This window comes from Emys orbicularis, chromosome 12, assembly GCF_028017835.1.
Source record: "Emys orbicularis isolate rEmyOrb1 chromosome 12, rEmyOrb1.hap1, whole genome shotgun sequence".
NCBI lineage: Eukaryota > Metazoa > Chordata > Testudines > Emydidae > Emys > Emys orbicularis.
The window spans coordinates 53,560,571-53,581,036 of NC_088694.1; the positions used below are offsets into that span (position 1 = coordinate 53,560,571).

General features: G+C 42.2%; 2 protein-coding genes and 1 gene segment (V, D, J or C); 2 read left to right on the forward strand and 1 right to left on the reverse strand.

The window, feature by feature from the left end:
- Nucleotides 1–1,860: 1,860 nt before the first annotated feature.
- Nucleotides 1,861–2,292, reverse strand: LOC135886411 (immunoglobulin heavy variable 1-69-2-like). The segment is given in 1 exon segment: nt 1,861–2,292. A coding segment is annotated over 1 exon segment (432 nt).
- A 2,049-nt stretch (nt 2,293–4,341) lies between these two features.
- On the forward strand, nt 4,342–9,618 carry LOC135886412 (olfactory receptor 6X1-like). The gene is made up of 2 exons (XM_065414166.1): nt 4,342–4,369; nt 8,987–9,618. Exons 1-2 carry the CDS (start codon nt 4,342–4,344, stop codon nt 9,616–9,618), a joined length of 660 nt encoding a protein of 219 aa, XP_065270238.1.
- A 7,144-nt stretch (nt 9,619–16,762) lies between these two features.
- Nucleotides 16,763–17,701, forward strand: LOC135886414 (olfactory receptor 6X1-like). The gene has a single exon (XM_065414167.1). The coding sequence runs from the start codon at nt 16,763–16,765 to the stop codon at nt 17,699–17,701; it is 939 nt and encodes a 312-aa protein (XP_065270239.1).
- The last annotated feature ends 2,765 nt before the right edge of the window (nt 17,702–20,466 follow it).

Sequence of the window (20,466 nt, forward strand, 5' to 3'; positions counted from 1 at the left end):
CAGAGTTCAAAAAAGAACTAGATAAGTTCATGGAGGATAGGTCCATCAATGGTTATTAGCCAAGATGGGCAGGGATGGTGTCCCTAGCCTCTGTTTGCCAGAGGCTGGGAGTGGGTGGCAGGAGATGGATCACTTGATGATGATCTGTTCTGTTCATTCCCTCTGGGGCACCTGGCATTGGCCACTGACATACTGGGTTAGAGGGACCTTTGGTCTGACCGAGTATGGACGTTCTTATGTTCTAATGTTCTTACAGAATAGCCATTAGCCTGGTGATTAGGGTATTTACCTGTGATATGGAAGATCCTGATTCAGATCAGGGACTTGAAGCTGGAGATCCCAAATTCCAGGTGAGTGTCAAAACCACCAGACTATAGAGTCAGTCTTTTCCTCGCTGACCCAATGAATAGTTTATTATTCACACAAAGTGGAACAGCTCCATCTATGTCAAAGGATTAAGTATTTCATAGCCCTTGTGCTGGCCCTATACATCAAGGGGAATTTCACCCTTGGAACTCTCCTTACGTTGGTAACTTGGGTGTATTTTTCAGTGAAATCACCAGTGTTCCTGTGAGAAAGCTACTGAAACCTTCCTGGTGGCTCCCATGACATTGCTCAGTCAAGATTTTTATTTGCTTATTTGATTTTAATTGGGGGCTGGGGGTAGACTGAAGTCCAAGGTTTGCTCACAGCTTGCTAGACTCATAAGCCCATTGTGCATCTGGTAACTGCACAGCACTCCAGCTACGTCTCCTGGAGGTAGAAGTTGCACTTTCATGGTAATACCCCTCTGGGAAGGTCACTGAGGTTTGAAACAAGGACTATCATCAGTTCCAAACCCAGGCATCTAGTGGGTCACTCACTGTTTTAGCACCCAGCTGTCGTAGACTCTGAGGTGATGTCTACACTTAGGGCAGCATGTGGGGTACAGGCACTGCATGTGTAGCGACCTGCGACTGTAAAAGGAAGGCTGTGTCTAGATTTGCCACACCCCAGTGACAGGCTCCAGCCGGGGGGAGGCAGCGGGACACGACACTGCTACCAATAGCAGCGTAGACGTGGAAGGCACTGCCTGGGTGTGTAGAGAGCCTGCGTAGGGTATATGCCCTGGGGGTGAAGGTATGTGGGGGACTTTTTTCTTCTCTGCCCGCCAAAGCTGGGCTTCACCGTCTACACTGCTGCTTACATCTGTGCTATCTGGGCATGCGGTGTGAGTATGTCGCATGCGGCCGTAAGTGTAAACGTTCACTTTGGCTGAGATTTTCAAAGCTGCTGAAGGGGATTTGGACACCCAATTTCTATTAAATTAATCAAATTAATCTATCTATCTATCCCCATACACACTCTCTATCTATCTATCTATCTATCTATCTATCTATCTATCTCTCTATCTATCTATCTATCTATCTATCTATCTATCTATCTATCCCCACACACACACGCTCTTTCTCTCTGTTGTACCTGAATTCTTCCCATGTGCTTTAAACAAAATTCTCTCTCTCTTCTCTAATTGCTGGAATAGCTTTAGATTTTTCACTTTTTCTCTCTTCTCCAAAAGTGTCTCTTACTATACATAGCCATCAATAGAATACAGAACCATATTCCTTATTACTGTTTCTTAGTCATTCAATACATGCATAGTTGCCTTGTTGGTATTCCTGTGCAATGCTTGTAATCCTAAATTTCTTAATCATGTTTAAAAAACAATCAAATGATGGGACAAGCCCCTGAATTAATATAAACCCAACTAAAATGTATCTGTGTCTATGGGATGGGTCTACACTGCACCCTAGTGGGGATGGAATAGACATAATCCTACTAGATTTTCATATGCCAGAAGTATATGAAGTAGTGCTGCCCTCACGCTGAGAGTTTTTGCATGGCTAGAACTAGGTTTCTTCTCACTGTGTCTCTTGCACAGTAATACACAGCCGTGTCTTCCGTTCTCAGGCTGCGGAGTTGCAGATACACGGTGTTGATGGAGTTATCTGTTGAGATGGTGACTCTGTTTTTCACGGAGTCGTCATAGCTAGCATCACCATCTTCAGGGTCAATCCTGCCAAGCCAAACCAGTCCTTTCCCAGGAGTCTGCCTGATCCAGTGCATATAGTAGTCGGTGAGAGTGAACCCTGAGGTTTTACAGGACATTTTCACAGACTCTCCAGGCTTCTTAATTTCTGCCCCAGATTGGACCAGCTGAACCTCCGATTGGACACCTGTAGGGAAGGCATATAATGAATATCGGAACACCAGATTTATTCCCATTATTCCAGCATCCTGTGAATTCCCCATGTTCTCAATTTACCTGGATAAGCTGCCATTAAGCAAAGATAAATTAAAATATGCCTCATATTTATTATCCTCTGCAGCCAAACCAAGCACTGATATTCTGAGCAGGAAAAGCAGGTGACAGCCTCGCTGTTTCAATGTGGTTATTCTAGAGGGGAAAAGAGTTTGGCTTTTTAAACAGGAAGTTCCCCACAGACTTTGCATAAACACTCATCGCCTTCAGAAGCAGAAGGGGATAAAAGCAGCAAGACACTTGGGCCCAGATTCTGCTCGTGTGGGGGAGTCGCTCACCCCTCCAGTGCAGCCTCTGAGGACAATGAGTCAGGCTTTTATTTTAGGCAGAACCCTGAAAGGATCTGCACTAGCCCATGGCTAAGCCTAGGAGGCGTTGTGTCTCAGAGATATGGTTCCGAATCACAGCTCTTCCTTTGCTCCTTTCGTCTTCCCAGGGTGTAATCCAATTCCTCCTAGGCAAGTTATGCACGGATTCTCATTGACTTCAGTGGGGTTGGCTCAGGCCTTTACTGCTGGAAATTACAGACACTAAATAACTCCCTGTCCCTAACATCAGCTACAGTGACCTTTGAGTAGGGAAGTGGAGCCAAGACTTTGCCAATCCCCAGTCCTGCTTTCCCACCTCCTCCCGGGGGAAGGAGTAAGCAGCTGATTAGCCCTGGCTCATACCTCTGCACCCAGATCGGCCCACATTAAATATATTTTCTGTTGCCTAGATTCATCCTTTCCAGGGCTAGGCTGGACCACTGGGATCATCTAGCCTGACCTCCTGAGTAACACAGGCTGGAGAATTTCCTCCACTTGCTCCTGCATTCACCCCAGTTCCTTGTCTTTGATTAAAACACATCTTCCAGAAAGGCATCCAGGTGTAACTTGACTTTCAACAGTGGGCTGAGATTTCCAATTATCAGGGGGTAGCCGTGTTAGTCTGTATCTACAAAAACAACAAGGGGTCTGGTGGCACCTTAAAGACTAACAGATTTATTTGGGCATAAACTTTTGTGGGTAAAAACCTCACTTCTTCGGATGCGTAGAGTGAAAGTTACAGATGCAGGCATTATATACTGACACATGGAGAGCAGGGAGTTACTTCGCAAGTGGAGAACCAGTGTTGACAGGGCCAATTCAATCAGGGTGGATGTAGTCCACTCCCAATAATAGATGAGGAGGTGTCAATTCCAGGAGAGGAAAAGCTGCTTCTGTAATGAGCCAGCCACTCCCAGTCCCTATTCAAATCCAGATTAATGGTATTAAATCTGCAAATGAATTTTAGTTCTGCTGTTTCTCTTTGAAGTCTGTTTTTGAAGTTTTTTTGTTCAGTGATAGTGACTTTTAAATCTGTAATAAAATGACCAGGGAGATTGAAGTGTTCACTTACTGGCTTTTGTATGTTACCATTCCTGATGTCCGATTTGTGTCCATTTATTCTTTTGCGGAGGGACTGTCTGGTTTGGCCAATGTACATGGCAGAGGGACATTGCTGGCACATGATGGCATATATAACATTAGTGGATGTGCAGGTGAATGAGCCCTTGATGGTCTGGCTGATGTGGTTGGGTCCTCTGATGGTGTCGCCAGAGTAGATATGGGGACAGAGTAGGCAACGAGGTTTGCTACAGGGATTGGTTCCTGGGTTGGTGTTTCTCTGGTGTGGTGTGTAGTTACTGGTGAGTATTTGCTTCAGGTTGGGGGCGTTGTCTGTAAGCGAGGACTGGCCTGCCTCCCAAGGTCTGTGAGAGTGAGGGATCATTTTCCAGGATAGGTTGTAGAACGTGGATAATGCGCTGGAGAGGTTTTAGCTGGGGGCTGTATGTGATGGCCAGTGGTGTTCTGTTATTGTCCTTGTTGGGCCTGTCCTGTAGTAGGTGATTTCTGGGTACCCATCTTGCTCTGTCAATCTGTTTCCTCACTTCCCCAGGTGGGTATTGTAGTTTTAAGAATGCTTGATAAAGATCTTGTAGGTTTTTGTCTCTGTCTGAGGGGTTGGAGCAAATTCGGTTGTATCTTAGGGCTTGGCTGTAGACAATGGATCGTGTGATGTGTCTTAGATGGAAGCTGGAGGCATGTAGGTACGTATAGCGGTCAGTAGGTTTCCGGTATAGGGTGGTGATGCAATATCTTTCCATACAATTTTCTTGCAATTAATACGATTTGAAAAGAAGAATAAAGAATGACGGGGCTAAAAGTGCAAATGGAATGGAGTTCATTAAGAAACTCATCTTGTAAACTTCTAGTAACACAACACAGAAATTAGAAGTATTTAATTTAGAAAATGCTCTGCAATATTTTGATACCTTTCAAACTTACTTGTGTTGACTTGTGCTTAAAGAAAATAATATCCACTGCACTTCTTGTGACAGCACTGCCAATGAACACCCAAGTCTCAGTGTTATTGGGTTATTGGCGGCTGGGGAGGAGCCGGTGCTCGTGGTACATGTAGGTACCAATGACATAGGAAAGGGTAGGAGAGATGTCCTGGAGACCAAATTTAGGCTGCTCGGGAAGAGACTGAAATCCAGGACCTCTATGGTGGCATTCTCAGAAATGCTCCCAGTTCCACGCGCAGGGCCAGGTAGGCAGGCAGAGCTTCAGAGTCTCAATGCGTGGATGAGACGATGGTGTAGAGAGGAGGGGGTTACATTCATTAGGAACTGGGGAAACTTTTGGGATGAGGGGAGCCTATACAGGAGAGATGGGCTCCACCTAAACCAAAGTGGAACCAGACTGCTGGCACTAAACATTAAAAAGGTTGTAGAGCAGTTTTTAAATTAGGAGATGGGGGAAAGCCGACCGTTGCAGAGGAGCATGTGGCTCGGACAGAGACTTCTCTTAAGGGAGAGTCTAATGATAGAGAATCTCCAGGTTATAGTCAGGAGCAGAGGATGGAGGAGGATAATGTAAGGGCCAGATCAGATGAGAAACATTCACATAAAGAATCTGACACATCAGAAAAGGGCAGACAAATAAACAGTGACAAGTTTTTAAAGTGCTTGTACACAAATGCTAGAAGTCTAAATAATAAGATGGGTGAACTAGAGTGCCTCGTGATAAAGGAGGATATTGATATAATAGGCATCACAGAAACCTGATGGACTGAGAGCAATCAATGGGACCCAATCATTCCGGGGTACAAAATATATCGGAAGGATAGAACAGGTAGTGCGGGGGGGGGGGAGTGGCACTATATGTGAAAGAAAATGTAGAATCAAATGAAGTAAAAATCTTAAGTGAATCCACATGTTCCATAGAATCTCTATGGATAGAAAGTTCATGCTCTAATAAGAATATAGCATTAGGGATCTATTATAGACCACCTGACCAGGACAGTGATAGTGATGATGAAATGTTAAGGGAAATTAGAGAGGCTGTCAAAATTAAGAACCCAATAATAGTGGTTGATTTCAATTATCCCTATATTGACTGGGAACATTTCACATCAGGACGAAATGCAGAGATAAAATTTCTCGATACTTTAAATGACTGCTTCATGGAGCAGCTGGTACGGGAACCCACAAGGGGAGAGGCAACTCTAGATTTAGTCCTGAGTGGAGCGCAGGAGCTGGTCCAAGAGGTAACTATAACAGGACCGCTTGGAAATAGTGACCATAATACAATAGCATTCAACATCCCTGTGGTGGGAAGAACATCTCAACAGCCCAACACTGTGGCATTTAATTTCAAAAGGGGGAACTATGCAAAAATGAGGGGGTTAGTTAAACAGAAGTTAAAAAGTACAGTGACTAAAGTGAAATCCCTGCAAGCTGCATGGGCGCTTTTTAAAGACACCATAATAGAGGCCCAACTTCAATGTATACCCCAAATTAAGAAATACAGTAAAATAACTAAAAAAGAGCCACCGTGGCTTAACAACCATGTAAAAGAAGCAGTGAGAGATAAAAAGACTTCCTTTAAAAAGTGGAAGTCAAATCCTAGTGAGGCAAATAGAAAGGAGCATAAACACTGCCAGATTAAGTGCAAGAATGTAATAAGAAAAGCCAAAGAGGAGTTTGAAGAACGGCTAAGGTTCTTAAAACCTTAAAACTCTTAAAACCTTAAAAGTTCTTAAAACTCCAAAGGTAATAACAAAATGTTTTTAAGTATATCAGAAGCAGGAAGCCTGCTAAACAACCAGTGGGGCCCCTTGATGATCGAGATACAAAAGGAGCGCTTAAAGACGATAAAGTCATTGCGGAGAAACTAAATGGATTCTTTGCTTCAGTCTTCACGGCTGAGGATGTTAGGGAGATTCCCAAACCTGAGCCGGCTTTTGTAGGTGACAAATCTGAGGAACTGTCACAGATTGAAGTGTCACTAGAGGAGGTTTTGGAATTAATTGATAAACTTAACATTAACAAGTCACCGGGACCAGATGGCATTCACCCAAGAGTTCTGAAAGAACTCAAATGTGAAGTTGCGGAACTATTAACTAAGGTTAGTAACCTGTCCTTTAAATTGGCTTCTGTACCCAATGAGTGGAAGTTAGCTAATGTAACGCCAATATTTAAAAAGGGCTCTAGAGGTGATCCCGGCAATTACAGACTGGTAAGTCTAACCTCGGTACCGGGCAAATTAGTTGAAACAATAGTTAAGAATAAAATTGCCAGACACATAGAAAAACATAAACTGTTGAGCAATAGTCAACATGGTTTCTGTAAAGGGAAATCGTGTCTTACTAATCTATTAGAGTTCTTTGAAGGGATCAACAAACATGTGGACAAGGGGAATCCAGTGGACATAGTGTACTTAGATTTCCAGAAAGCCTTTGACAAGGTCCCTCACCAAAGGCTCTTACGTAAATTAAGTTGTGAAGGGATAAATGGGAAGGTCCTTTCATGGATTGAGAACTGGTTAAAAGACCGGGAACAAAGGGTAGGAATTAATGGTAAATTCTCAGAATGGAGAGGGGTAACTAGTGGCGTTCCCCAAGGGTCAGTGCTCGGACCAATCCTATTCAACTTATTTATAAATGATCTGGAGAAAGGGGTAAACAGTGAGGTGGCAAAGTTTGCAGATGATACTAAGCTGCTCAAGATAGTTAAGACCAAAGCAGACTGTGATGAACTTCAAAAAGATCTCACAAAACTAAGTGATTGGGCAACAAAATGGCAAATGAAATTTAATGTGGATAAATGTAAAGTAATGCACATTGGAAAAAATAACCCCAACTATACATACAATATGATGGGGGCTAATTTAGCTACAACAAGTCAGGAAAAAGATCTTGGAGTCATCGTGGATAGTTCTCTGAAGATGTCCGCGCAGTGTGCAGAGGCGGTCAAAAAAGCAAACAGGATGTTAGGGATCATTAAAAAGGGGATAGAGAATAAGACTGAGAATATATTATTGCCCTTATATAAATCGATGGTACGCCCACATCTCGAATACTGCGTACAGATGTGGTCTCCTCATCTAAAAAAAGATATACTGGCAGTAGAAAAGGTTCAGAAAAGGGCAACTAAAATGATTAGGGGTTTGGAACGGGTCCCATATGAGGAGAGATTAAAGAGGCTAGGACTCTTCAGCTTGGAAAAGAGGAGACTAAGGGGGGATATGATAGAGGTATATAAAATCTTGAGTGATGTGGAGAAAGTGGATAAGGAAAAGTTATTTACTTATTCCCATAATACAAGAACTAGGGGTCATCAAATGAAATTAATAGGCAGCAGGTTTAAAACAAATACAAGGAAGTTCTTCTTCATGCAGCGCACAGTCAACTTGTGGAACTCCTTACCTGAGGAGGTTGTGAAGGCTAGGACTATAACAGCGTTTAAAAGAGAACTGGATAAATTCATGGTGGTTAAGTCCATTAATGGCTAATAGCCAGGATGTCTTTAGTTATATTGTAGCAACGTGATAGATATTGAATTTTCAAATCTATCTATCTATCTATCTATCTATCTATCTATCTATCTATCTATCTATCTATCCTTTTGTGGACCTCAATGTAATAGCGTCAAAAATTATAACTAATTTTTTTAAATATATACCATATTACAGAATATTTTTCCTGATCAAGGTTGTTCCTGAATGTGTTGGTACAGGAAAAGACAAAAATCAGAAGAGATGCAGTTGTATGAAAAATATTATTATACTTCTAATCAGAAAGGAATTCAGGACCATCCTCTACAAACTCCAGAAAAAAATGTAGCATAAAATATTCTTAATTTTTAGTTAAGTCTAACTGGAGCTTTTGTGTTCTCCAGTGAATTTCCATTCCTCGGATCATCCTAGTAGCCCTTCTCTGTACCTGTTCCAGTTTGAATTCATCCTTCTTAAACATGGGAGACCAGAACTGCACACAGTATTCCAGATGAGGTCTCACCAGTGCCTTGTATAATGGTACTAACACCTCCTTATCTCTACTGGAAATACCTCACCTGATGCATCCCAAGACCGCATAAGCTTTTTTCACAGCCATATCACATTGGCGGCTCATAGTCATCCTGTGATCAACCAATACTCCGAGGTCCTTCTCCTCCTCTGTTACTTCCAAGTGATGCGTCCCCAGTTTATAACAAAAATTCTTGTTATTAATCCCTAAATGCATGACCCTGCACTTTTCACTATTAAATTTCATCCTATTACTATTACTCCAGATTACAAGATCATCCAGATCTTCCTGTAGGATATCCCAGTCCTTCTCTGTATTGGCAATACCTCCCAGCTTTGTGTCATCCGCAAGCTTTATTAGCACATTCCCATGTGTCCTTTGACCACTATATCGCTATATGCAAACCCCTGCACTACCGCACCATCATGACCAAGAAAGTCTGCTTCCTTTTGGCTCTCAGACCCTGGGCATTGGGCTTCTTGATTATCTTCTCCCAGGCTGCTTTGCTCCTGCAGTTGCTGTTCTGTACCGATAACATTATCAACCATTTTTATTGTGACATTGGGCCCCTCTTGAAACTGGCCTGTGCAGACACAAGCGTCACCGAGTTTCTTGGCTACCTGGGGTCCGTCAACATCACACCAATCAGCCTGCTCTGCAGAGTGGTGTCTTACACCTACATCATCACTACCATACTCCACTTCCACTCCACTAGTGCGCACCAGAAGGCATTTTCCACCTGCACGTCCCATCTCACTGTGGTCTCCATACTGTACAGAGCAGTTGTCTCAATGTATTTGAAACCCACGGCCCACTCCTCCCTCAGTCCCAACAAGGTTGTGTCTGTCCTCAACACTGTCCTAACCTCCTTGCTGAACACCTTCATATTTCCCATAAGGAACAAAGAGGTGAAAACAGCCTTGAGGAAAGCTATGAGCAAGAGAAAGACTCAGTCAGAATGTCTATGGTTCCTGAGAGGGTAAAGAAATGATATCATTTCCTGGTTTTGCCACAGACTGTTGACCTTCACTGCAAACAAGGTGTGTTTTCACATTGACATGCATAGTTCCAATGGAGACAAGGTAAATGTAGTTTTTAATCTCATTATTATTAGTGGTGGTAAAAAGCACGTGGAACGTAGGGGGTTGACTTTGATGAGCTACATCAAGGCTAAATTACCTGTGCCCTGTCTCCACCAGGATCTTACACCATGTTATCCCTCTCATTAGGAGAAAACACCTATTTTCGCAGTGAAGACAAAGCCATAACAAAGGAGAGATTTTAAAAGGCCAGGACAAGAGTTGGGCATGCAACTCCCATTGACTTATAATGGGAATTGGTCACCACAATGCCCTTTATGCTTTTGGAAACCTCCACATAAGGATCTGAGTCCACTGAAGTCCATGATGGTCTCACCATTGATTTCAAAAGATTTTTGGATCCAGCTCTATTGGGAAGAATTGGAAGGAAGGGTTATCTGGTCGGATGTGATACAGAAGAAATGGTTTAAACTCCTAGCTCCATCATGGATTTAGAGATACCCCTTAAATTGGGATTTTCAAATTAGCATATGGTAATTTGCTATGTGTGCGTGTAACGACGCTGTGATCTCAGTACGGTCCTTGAGGTGCTACTGGAATGCAACTAATAGCAATGAAGGACTTGAGTCAAGCCTCACTGAAATCAACAGGAGTCTTTCAATGGCACGTAATAGCCTAGTCTCCTGTGGGCTGTAATACTCCGCTCTCATTTTGGTGGGTGGGGTAGTGTGCAGGTGCTGAGTGGCTGTGGGGGTCTGAGCCTTATCCTCCATCTAAATGACTTGCCAGTGAGGAAAGCAGCTGGATTTTTAAACATGAAGCTCACCCACAGCCTTTGCATTTCTGCTCTTCAGATAACTATAAAGGGTTTAGATGGGCTGAGAGAAATACATTTGACCCTTTTATAGTGAGGAAAAAATGTGCATGGATTGGTCTATGCAGAAGGTCCCCAAAACCACTGAGACTATATCAGGAAAAGGCAGTCTTTCCTACTTTAAACCTATGAGCCAGATTTCAGTGGGTGTAGATCAGAAAAGGGGCTACATTGGTTTACAGCAACTGGGGATAACAGTAGTGATCATTTCAGTTGTGGCATTGGATCCATTCTAAAACTGGCCTGACATCTCGAGAATAGAGTTCATGAATTTTAGAGTAACCATCATTCTTCAGGGCAACTCATTCACATTGACATTGACATCTTACATTGTTAGAGAGACAAGGTGGGTGAAGTAATATCTTTAATTGGACCAACTTCTGTTGGTGAGCGAGACAAGCTTTCGAGCTACACAGAGCTTTTCCTCAGGTCCCATAAATGTTAGTCCAAATATATTACCTTACCCACCATGTCTCTCTGATATCCTGGGACCAGCAAAGCTACAACAACACTGAATACATCTTGCATCTTTATAATATCGACTTTCATTCAGGTCCCTTCCACAAGTGGCAAAAAAATGGAATTTTCTACTTGTGTCACTCATCTGATGGTGGACAAGATATTTCACACAACAGTGATCTTTATATACATGAGATCCTCAACCCAAACCAACCTAATAGCCTTTTAGCCAGGGTAACAAGCCTTATGCATGGGGGGAAGCAATAGATATGATATATATTGACTATAGTGAGGCTTTAGATATTCTCTTACATGATCTTCTCATAAACAAACTAGGGAAATATAGCCTCAATAAACCTACTATATGTTGGGTGCAAAACCACTTGGGAAAACCATACTAATAGAGTAGTTATCAGTAGTTCACAGTCAACCTGGAAGAGCATATTGAGTGGGGTCCCACAGGGCTCTGTCCTGGGTCCAGTACTATTCAATGTCTTCATCGATGATTTAGATAATGTCATAGAGAGTATACTTATAAAGTTTGTGGATTATACCAGTGTGGGAGGGGTTGCAAGAGCTTTGGAGGACAGGATTAGAAATCAAAATGATCTTGACAAACTGGAGAAATGGCCTGAAATAAATAGAATACCATTCAATAAGGACAAATGCAAAGTACTCCACTTAAGAAGGAATAATCAAATGGCAAATGACTACCTAGGAAGGAGTACTGCAGAAAAAGATTGGGGGTTTATAGTGGATCACAAACTAAATATGACTGCAGAATGTAACACTGTTGTAAAAAAAAAAGTGAACATTATTCTGGGAAGTATTAGCCAAAGTGGTGTAAGCAAGAAATGAGCAGTATTTTTTCCACTCTACCCAGCACTAATAAGGTTTCAGCTGGAGAATTGTGTCTAGTCCTGGGCACCACACGTTGGGAAAGATGTGGACAAATTGGAGAAAGTCCACTTGAGAGCAGCAAAAATGATTATAGGTCTAGAAAACCTGACCTATGAGGAAAGATTTTAAAAATATGTTTGTTTAGTCTGGAGAAGACTGAGATAGGACATAAGAGTCTTCAGATACATAAAGGGTTGTTATAAAGAGGAGGGTGATAAATTGCAGCAAGGGAGATTTAGGTTGGACATTAGGAAAAAAGTACTAACTACACAAGGTTAGTTAAGCACTGAACAAATTGCCTGGGGAAATTGTTTAACCTGCTCTTAAAAGCCTTCAATGGCAGAGATCCAACAAACACTTAGTCCTGCTTCAACACCTGGGCATGGCCTAGATGACCAATCAGAGTCCTTCCAGTCCTACATTTCACTGATTCTTTATTAGGGATAAAGAAGGTTGTATTCCTGCTCAATGCAATGATAGCTCCACTTTTACATTCATTCATCTGTACCCCCAGCAACACAGAGTTGAGAAAAATCATGAGGAGAAAAAGACATTCTTAAACAACTGGGATTCTGTGGACTCCAAAAAATGTGACCAATCCAAGCAGAACAACTAATGTTTGGACACGCTTTTGAAAGTGCCTAACTCAGTTGAATTATGTCAGTGTATCCCATTTGAAAATCTGGATCTGTGGATTTTACTGTACAACAGTTTTTTAGCAGTGGTCTCTCCCTTGAGTTAGAGGCACAGTATTCCATGACCAGAGGACCATACTTGTGACTAAGGACTCAATTTTGTTTAAAGCTAAGGACAAACATGCCTAAAGGAGTTAGGTGTCCAACTCTAACTGAAACGCAGTGAGATCTGGATGCCTCGATTCCTTAAGCTCCTTTGAAAATCCCATAAGAACATAAGAACATAATATTCAATTTATTCATAAATGATCTGGAGAAAGGGGTAAACAGTGAGGTGGCAAAGTTTGCAGATGATACTAAACTACTCAAGATAGTTAAGACCAAAGCAGATTGTAAAGAACTTCAAAAAGATCTCACAAAACTAAGTGATTGGGCAACAAAATGGCAAATGAAATTTAATGTGGATAAATGTAAAGTAATGCACATTGGAAAAAATAACCCCAACTATACATACAACATGATGGGGGCTAATTTAGCTACAACGAGTCAGGAAAAAGATCTTGGCGTCATCGTGGATAGTTCTCTAAAGATGTCCACGCAGTGTGCAGAGGCGGTCAAAAAAGCAAACAGGATGTTAGGGATCATTAAAAAGGGGATAGAGAATAAGACTGAGAATATATTATTGCCCTTATATAAATCCATGGTTCGCCCACATCTCGAATACTGTGTACAGATGTGGTCTCCTCACCTCAAAAAAGATATTCTAGCACTAGAAAAGGTTCAGAAAAGAGCAACTAAAATGATTAAGGGTTTAGAGAGGGTCCCATATGAGGAAAGATTAAAGAGGCTAGGACTCTTCAGTTTGGAAAAGAGAAGACTAAGGGGGGACATGATAGAGGTATATAAAATCATGAGTGATGTTGAGAAAGTGGATAAGGAAAAGTTATTTACTTATTCCCATAATACAAGAACTAGGGGTCACCAAATGAAATTAATAGGCAGCAGGTTTAAAACAAATAAAAGGAAGTTCTTCTTCACGCAGCGCACAGTCAACTTGTGGAACTCCTTACCTGAGGAGGTTGTGAAGGCTAGGACTATAACAATGTTTAAAAGGGGACTGGATAAATTCATGGTGGCTAAGTCCATAAATGGCTATTAGCCAGGATGGGTAAGAATGGTGTCCCTAGCCTCTGTTCGTCAGAGGATGGAGATGGATGGCAGGAGAGAGATCACTTGATCATTGCCTGTTAGGTTCACTCCCTCTGGGGCACCTGGCATTGGCCACTGTCGGTAGACAGATACTGGGCTAGATGGACCTTTGGTCTGACCCAGTACGGCCTTTCTTATGTTCTTATGTTCTTATGTTCTTATGTTAATTAGCAAGTGAAACTCTGACACTAGTTTGCAACTCCTCATTAAGAGGAACTGTAGGGAGTTGGAGAAATTGGACTCCTGGTGGGACACAGGCAGAGACAAAACAGTCACTCCAGGCAAACAATATTTGATTTTAGTCAAGAAACAATGCTAGAAACCAATACAAAAAGTTTAGTCTCACCCAGAAATGATTACTTCAAGGAAAGGACAATAACAGAAGTATGAAAGGTTGAAATCTCTGAACCTTTACCTTTGATATGAATATAATACTAATTCTAAAGGTTAGTAGAAAAGAGAGGTGAGCATCCATTTGTTCAGTGATCTATAGATTGGCAGGGTTAAACTCACTGAACCTTGTAAAACTTTGACATTTTTGAAGGATAGTGAAGTCGAGTTCAGGACCGGCTCTATGGACCAGCAAACGAAGCACAGTTCTAGGAGCGGCATTCTGGGAGGGTTGTTTTTTTTTTGTTTTTTTTTTTTGCCTGGGGCAGCAAAAAACCTAGAGCCCTAGTTGAGTTTCAGTGGAATAAAGTTCTACTTCTATAGAACTGAGCAGTTTAGACAATGTTTTTATCGTAGATCAGGTGGCATTCTTCACCAACTTCTGTTCTCTTCTGCAAGACAAAGGACAGGTTTTGGAATTTCTGATTATTATCCCAGTTCCTGGAATGTGTTGGCACATATCTTCCTGGTGATAACTCATGAATGGTTTTGTTCTGTAGCATGTGTGAGATTGTCAAAGGCAGCCAGGGGAATTGGGCACCCTTTAAAAGTCAAAGGCAGTTGGGCAATGAATGTAGGGGATGAGGATGCTGTCTGCTGTAGGGGATATTTCCAACACTCTCTTACAGGGGAGATGTAACGCTGCTATATTTATGGTTGAGATTTGCTTACAGTTAAATCACCCTTTGTCCTGAGTGCTCAGAGTTCCACTTGCCTACTCAGATTCTGCTGAAAATTGTCAGGTCTTGTTGGGGTCCTGGGTAGGGTTAAAGGTCCACATTTGGCAGTAATTTATGCGAGGGTTTCCCGAGTCAATGCCTCCCCCCAAAATATACCATGTGACATCAAAACTTTACTGTTGTCATAACTGTGTTGCTCACATCTGGGGCTCAGATTACGGCTCTGATCTGCCACAAACAATACCAACGCACTCGGGACCGATCTCTGTTGGTGTCCAGAGAAAGTGACATGTTTTTGGGGGTAGGCTGACAAGCAGGAGAAAGCCTCATGCACATGGGCATCGGGACTAGGTCATCTTTGCTTACCCGAGAGTGTTCCGACAGCCTTGCATCAGTGTAACTGGCTGGCTCCAACAGACAGATTGTGCCTGTTTAACCCTGTGTTTTCTACGTTTGGGTCCAGACCTCAGCAGCATTCTGAGAACACATCTTGTGCATGCTGCCTACTCCAGCTAAGGTGCTCTTTTTGTAAGATTTGTCGTAGGACCAAAGCTTCAGGTTTAAGGGCCAGTCTTTCACAGTGCTCTAAAGTGCATATAAATAGTCAGATTGTTTTGCAAACTGCAACGTTTAATGTGGTCCAGTGTTAGTGTTAGTCCACTGAGGTTATTTGGGCCGAGAGTTCGTTAGATTCAGACCCCAAATTAGGAGCTGACTTTAATATTCCAGTTGCTCTAAAACCCATGTGCATAGGGATAATGGCTTGAAAATTGGGATGCCACTAGGCCGTCTGGTGTAGAGGTTGTGATGCAAATTGGAGGTTGCTGGATTAAGGGGTTCCACAGCACTCCCACTGTACAATGATCCGGTTCTGTCGCTTTTAGATTGGAATAACCCTTTTTGGTGCTGACATGGGAAATCTAAGCTCTGATCCACATAAAATTGACATCACTTCTCTGCCGCTTGGTCCCAAGCTGAGCTAAGGGGCAGTTTACAAATCGTTCAAAACTTATTGCCCTCTAAAAGCTTTAGTACTTCTGCTTAGACACAGCTCCCATCTCTGAGCACTCTTTTTCCTCAGGCACTCCTTGACAAGTGACAGCAATATCCTCTGATCTTATACTCGTATGGGAAGTCAGTGGAACAGGCATGGCTCCCTTGAATACAAGGGCCAACACGCAGGTTCCTGAGATGCCGTCAGACCTGCGTGCTGACAAACAAGTGCTATATATGGGGCAGTTTTCCTGGGTTCTTTTCTAAAAGTGAGAGAGTTGCAAGATTTCACCCAAGATGTGAAAGAGTGGGGTATGTCTACACAGCAACTAGCCACCTGTGGCTGGCGAAAGCCAAACCGACTTGGGCTTTTGGGGCTCGGCAGCGGGGCTGTTTCATTGCTGTGTCGACTTCCGGGCTTGGGCTGCAGGCCTAGCATTAGGATCCTCCCACCTCACGGGGTCCTAGAGCCCGGGGTCCAGTCCAAGCCTGGAAGTCTAACTATATGGGTGACAGCAGGGTTAAGCCCTTCTTTGTTTACTAATTACATATTTGTTTTCCTGATGAGGATTTTTCTTTCTCCAAAGAACAGCAAAATACCAAAATATTTCTCATAGGAATTGAAGGCTGCCCTCTTCAAGGCACAAACTAGGATACAAGTTCATTTCTCACTCAGTCTGGTGCATCTGCATTGAAAATGAGTGAAATGATCACAAGTTTGGATGAATCTAGTCGACTACATTTATTTATCCACAACTGTACCAAAAAGAAAAGTTGGGATATCCCTAGGAATTCATCAGAAAAGACTAGCAAAGAATATTATGAAATAACTAAATTGAGACTAATACTTTGTAGTAAAATCTAAAATGTTTCTTAATTTCTTATTCCCATTAGAGAGAGAGAGAGAGAGAGAGAGAGAGAGAGAGAGAGAGAGAGAGAGAGAGAATATGGGCAATGGTACAATGATCAGTGAGTTCATTCTCTTGGGATTTCCCAATCTTCATGGAATGCAGATGATGTTCTTTGGTGTCATTTTATTCATGTATCTCTTAACACTTGTGGGGAACAGCCTCATCATCACAGTTGTGTGGGCTGATCAAAAACTTCACACTCCGATGTATTTCTTCCTCTGTAACCTCTCCTTGCTGGAGATCTGGAGCACGACGCTTGTGGTCCCAAAGATGCTGGCCAACCTACTCTCGGACAGAACAACCATCTGTTTCTCCTGTTGCATGGCTCAAGTTTTTCTCCATTTCTCCCTGGGCACTACGGAGTCGGTCATCCTGACGTCCATGTCTTTCGACCGCTACTTGGCTATATGCCGACCATTGCATCATGCCACCATCATGACTAGCAGAGTCTGCTTCCATTTAGCATTTCTAGGTTGGCTTGGAGGAATTGTGCTCATCTTCTTCCATTCGCTGCCAGTGTGGATCCTGCCGTTCTGCAGAGACAATCAAGTTGACCATTTCTATTGTGACCTTGGGCCACTTCTGAAACTGGCTTGTGTTGACACATCCATCATAGAGTTCACAGGTTTTATAACAAATGTCATACTGCAGGGCAGTGCATTTCTTTTCACGTTGACATCATACATCTTTATCATATCTACTATCATCCAGATCCCTTCGTCCACTGACCAAAAAAAGGCTTTTTCTACTTGTGCTGCTCATCTGACAGTGGTTAATGTATTTTATGGGGCACTGATATTTATGTATATGAGACCCTCGACTCATTCTTCCTTTAGGATAAACAAGGTGGTCTCCTTACTCAACACAGTCCTAGTTCCAGTTTTAGACCCTTTCATCTATACCATCCGAAACACAGAGTTCAAAGAGTCCCTGAGCAAAATGATAAACAGGAAAAAGAAATCCCTACACATTTAGGATTCTCTGGGCTGTAAGAACTAAGATTTAATCCCAAACACAATAAGTGAGGTTTCCCTGCTGTTCTGAGCGAGGCTAAGGATCAGATGAAGGTGGAATTTTATTTTATACCTTCTGAAGATTTGGATCTGTGGATTGTGTTCACCATGATAATATCTTGCAGATTTTAGCAGTGTTTTTAATCCATTGATTTGGATTTTCATTTAATATACCTGAAGGGATATACTTGTGACTTTGGCCTCAAATAAATTCAGAGCTTCTAGTAGCATTATTTTTTTAAAATGCATTTTGGATCTAAAATGTCAAAGGCTGGGATAATGTATTTGTAGGTAGAAATTGGATTCTGTAAAAAGTTGGTTATATAAAACGTGAAATTTATAGTGTGCTCCATGCATGTATTTTTACAGTTGCATTTACTACGTTTATTAACAATGATTCCTTTTTACTGCTTTTCCCAGTAGTTTTGTAACATTTTTCAGCATGTCCTGAAGGTGTTAAAAACACAACATGAACAAAAGTTGAGGTTTCTAAACTGCCTAAGGGAGCTAGGCATGCAAATCCCTTTGAAGGGTACTTGGCTTTGGTGCCTAATTCTCTTAGGCTTACTTGAAAAGCCAAACTTTAGTGATTTATATATTTCTATTAAATATTATATAAACCAATTATTTTGTACTCTTCATATTACTATATTGTTAATGCTGAAATATTAGAAATAAGACTATACATAATTCCTTTATTTTTTGGTCTTGTTCTATACATTTAAAAACATTATTTTCTTTAAATTTCCAAAATAAATAAATAAATAAACAAAAGAATTACATATTACTCTAGGCCAGGGGTCGGCAACCTTTGGCATGCGGCCCACCAGGGAAATCCGCTGGTGGGCCAGGATGGTTTGTTTACCTGCAGCGTCCGCAGGTTCGGCCGATTGCAGCTTCCCCTGGCCACGGTTCATCATTCCAGGCCAATGGGGGCTGCGGGAAGCAGCGTGGGCCGAGGGATCTGCTGGTCACTGCTTCCCGCAGCCTCCATTGGCCTGGAGCAACAAACTGTGGCCAGTGGGAGCTGCGATCGGCCGGACCTGCGGACGTTGCAGGTAAACAAACCATCCTGGCCCACCAGCAGATTTCCCTGATGGGCCGCATGCCAAAGGTTGCTGATCCCTGCTCTAGGCACATTTGAGTTAGGTTGATTTAAAAAAAAATAGTTTTCTCGTTGCAATGAAAAGGTATGATTTTTATCAGCACACAATTCAGGTTAAACTGTGTTAAATTACCCTTCATACTCCATTGTACTATTTTAGTTTTAAAGTTTTGAATTTTCAATTTTTCGAAACTTAAAAAAAACTGCTTCAGGAAATTTGAAAACATGAAGAATCAGTCCATGTTCAAATTGCAAAGTCATTTTTCGAATTGTGACAAAACATTAGCTTTTTTCCAGCTATCTCTGGTAGTTCCTCATTGATTTGTGTGAATTTAGTAGTTAATTACAGATTTCACAAAGCATACTTAGAATTTAGTTACATGTTAATAGTAACGTAAGTGCAACCACTATATTATACAGGGTTAGGATTTACAAATTGTCTTGTATAGCATAATTAGTGCTGTTAGTTTGAGATTTTGACCCCTCCACCCCTAAAGTAGATTTGAACAAGCAATCACCAGACTTTAAAATCTCAGGCTGAGTGTCAGTCAGGTAAAGTCTAAAGCAGAAAACTCCTGTAAACACGTGTATATGTGAGTGACTGGGTGGCTGTGCATCTCCTAGTCTGTTCACTGGAACGATTTATGGGCACAAAGCACTCCTATGCACAAGTGTTTGCAAGACTGGGAACTGCATTCTATGATTTCTGTAGTTGATTGTCTTGTTTTGTCTAAGTAATTATGTAAATACATTTTGGGGAGTTTTGACTAATACCAAATGTTATTCACAAAGAATTGAGAATGGGACTTTCCAATGACCTTAAGGGAGATAAATAGGGTCAGATTTCTAAAGCTAAGGGCCTAAAATGCAGTTAGGCACCTAGTGGGGTTTTTAAAAGTGCTTAGATGCTGAACCCCCTAGATTTAAATGATGTTAGGTGCCAGAGATGCAAAAATTGGCACCGACGTCCAACTTTTAGGCATCACTGGCATTCACAAAACACCTGCCCAGCTGCTGCCTAGCCCTATAGGTCCCTAAATCCCCTACATACATAACTTTCTGTGCATACAATCGGCTAGGCACCTAAGGCTGTGTCAACACCACAATAAAAAACCCTTGACACTGAGTTTCAGAGCCCAGGTCAATGACTCAGGCTCATGGGGCTAAAAATAGCTGTTGTAGATGTTCTGGTTGGGGTTGGAGCCCAGGCTCTGAGAACCTCCCCTCATGCGGGCTTTCAGTGCCCTGGCTCCAGGCCAAGCCCGAACATCTACCTGGCTATTTCAGCCTGCGAGTCTGAGTCCGTTGACCGAGACTCTGAGACTCCGTGTCCTGTATCTTTTTATTGCAGTGTAGATGTATCCTAAACTTCCACTGGTGGACAGCAAAAAAATCTGCCACAGTCCCGACAAAGCTAGGTTCCTCAGTGCCCTCATGTACACCTAAGGACTGGAGGAATTCTCTAACTAGGCACCCCATCACCTATCTCACCCATGGGCCCCTGATCCAGTGGGCATCCCCCAAGCATACTTAGCCCATAGAGAAGACAGCATTTTTTGGTTGAAGAATGGCGACTTTTAAGTCTATTATTGACTGTCAGCCACACCATCAAGGGCTAGTTC

What these genes read in the sequence shown, in the direction of transcription:
- LOC135886412 (XM_065414166.1), top strand. Translation starts at nt 4,342, where the DNA reads ATGTGTCTTAGATGGAAGCTGGAGGCAT. An exon ending in TAGATGGAAGCTGGAGGCAT is followed by an intron (nt 4,370 to 8,986) that starts GTAGGTACGTAT and finishes GTCATCCGCAAG; the next exon opens with CTTTATTAGCACATTCCCAT.
- LOC135886414 (XM_065414167.1), top strand. Translation starts at nt 16,763, where the DNA reads ATGGGCAATGGTACAATGATCAGTGAGTTCATTCTCTTGGGATTTCCC.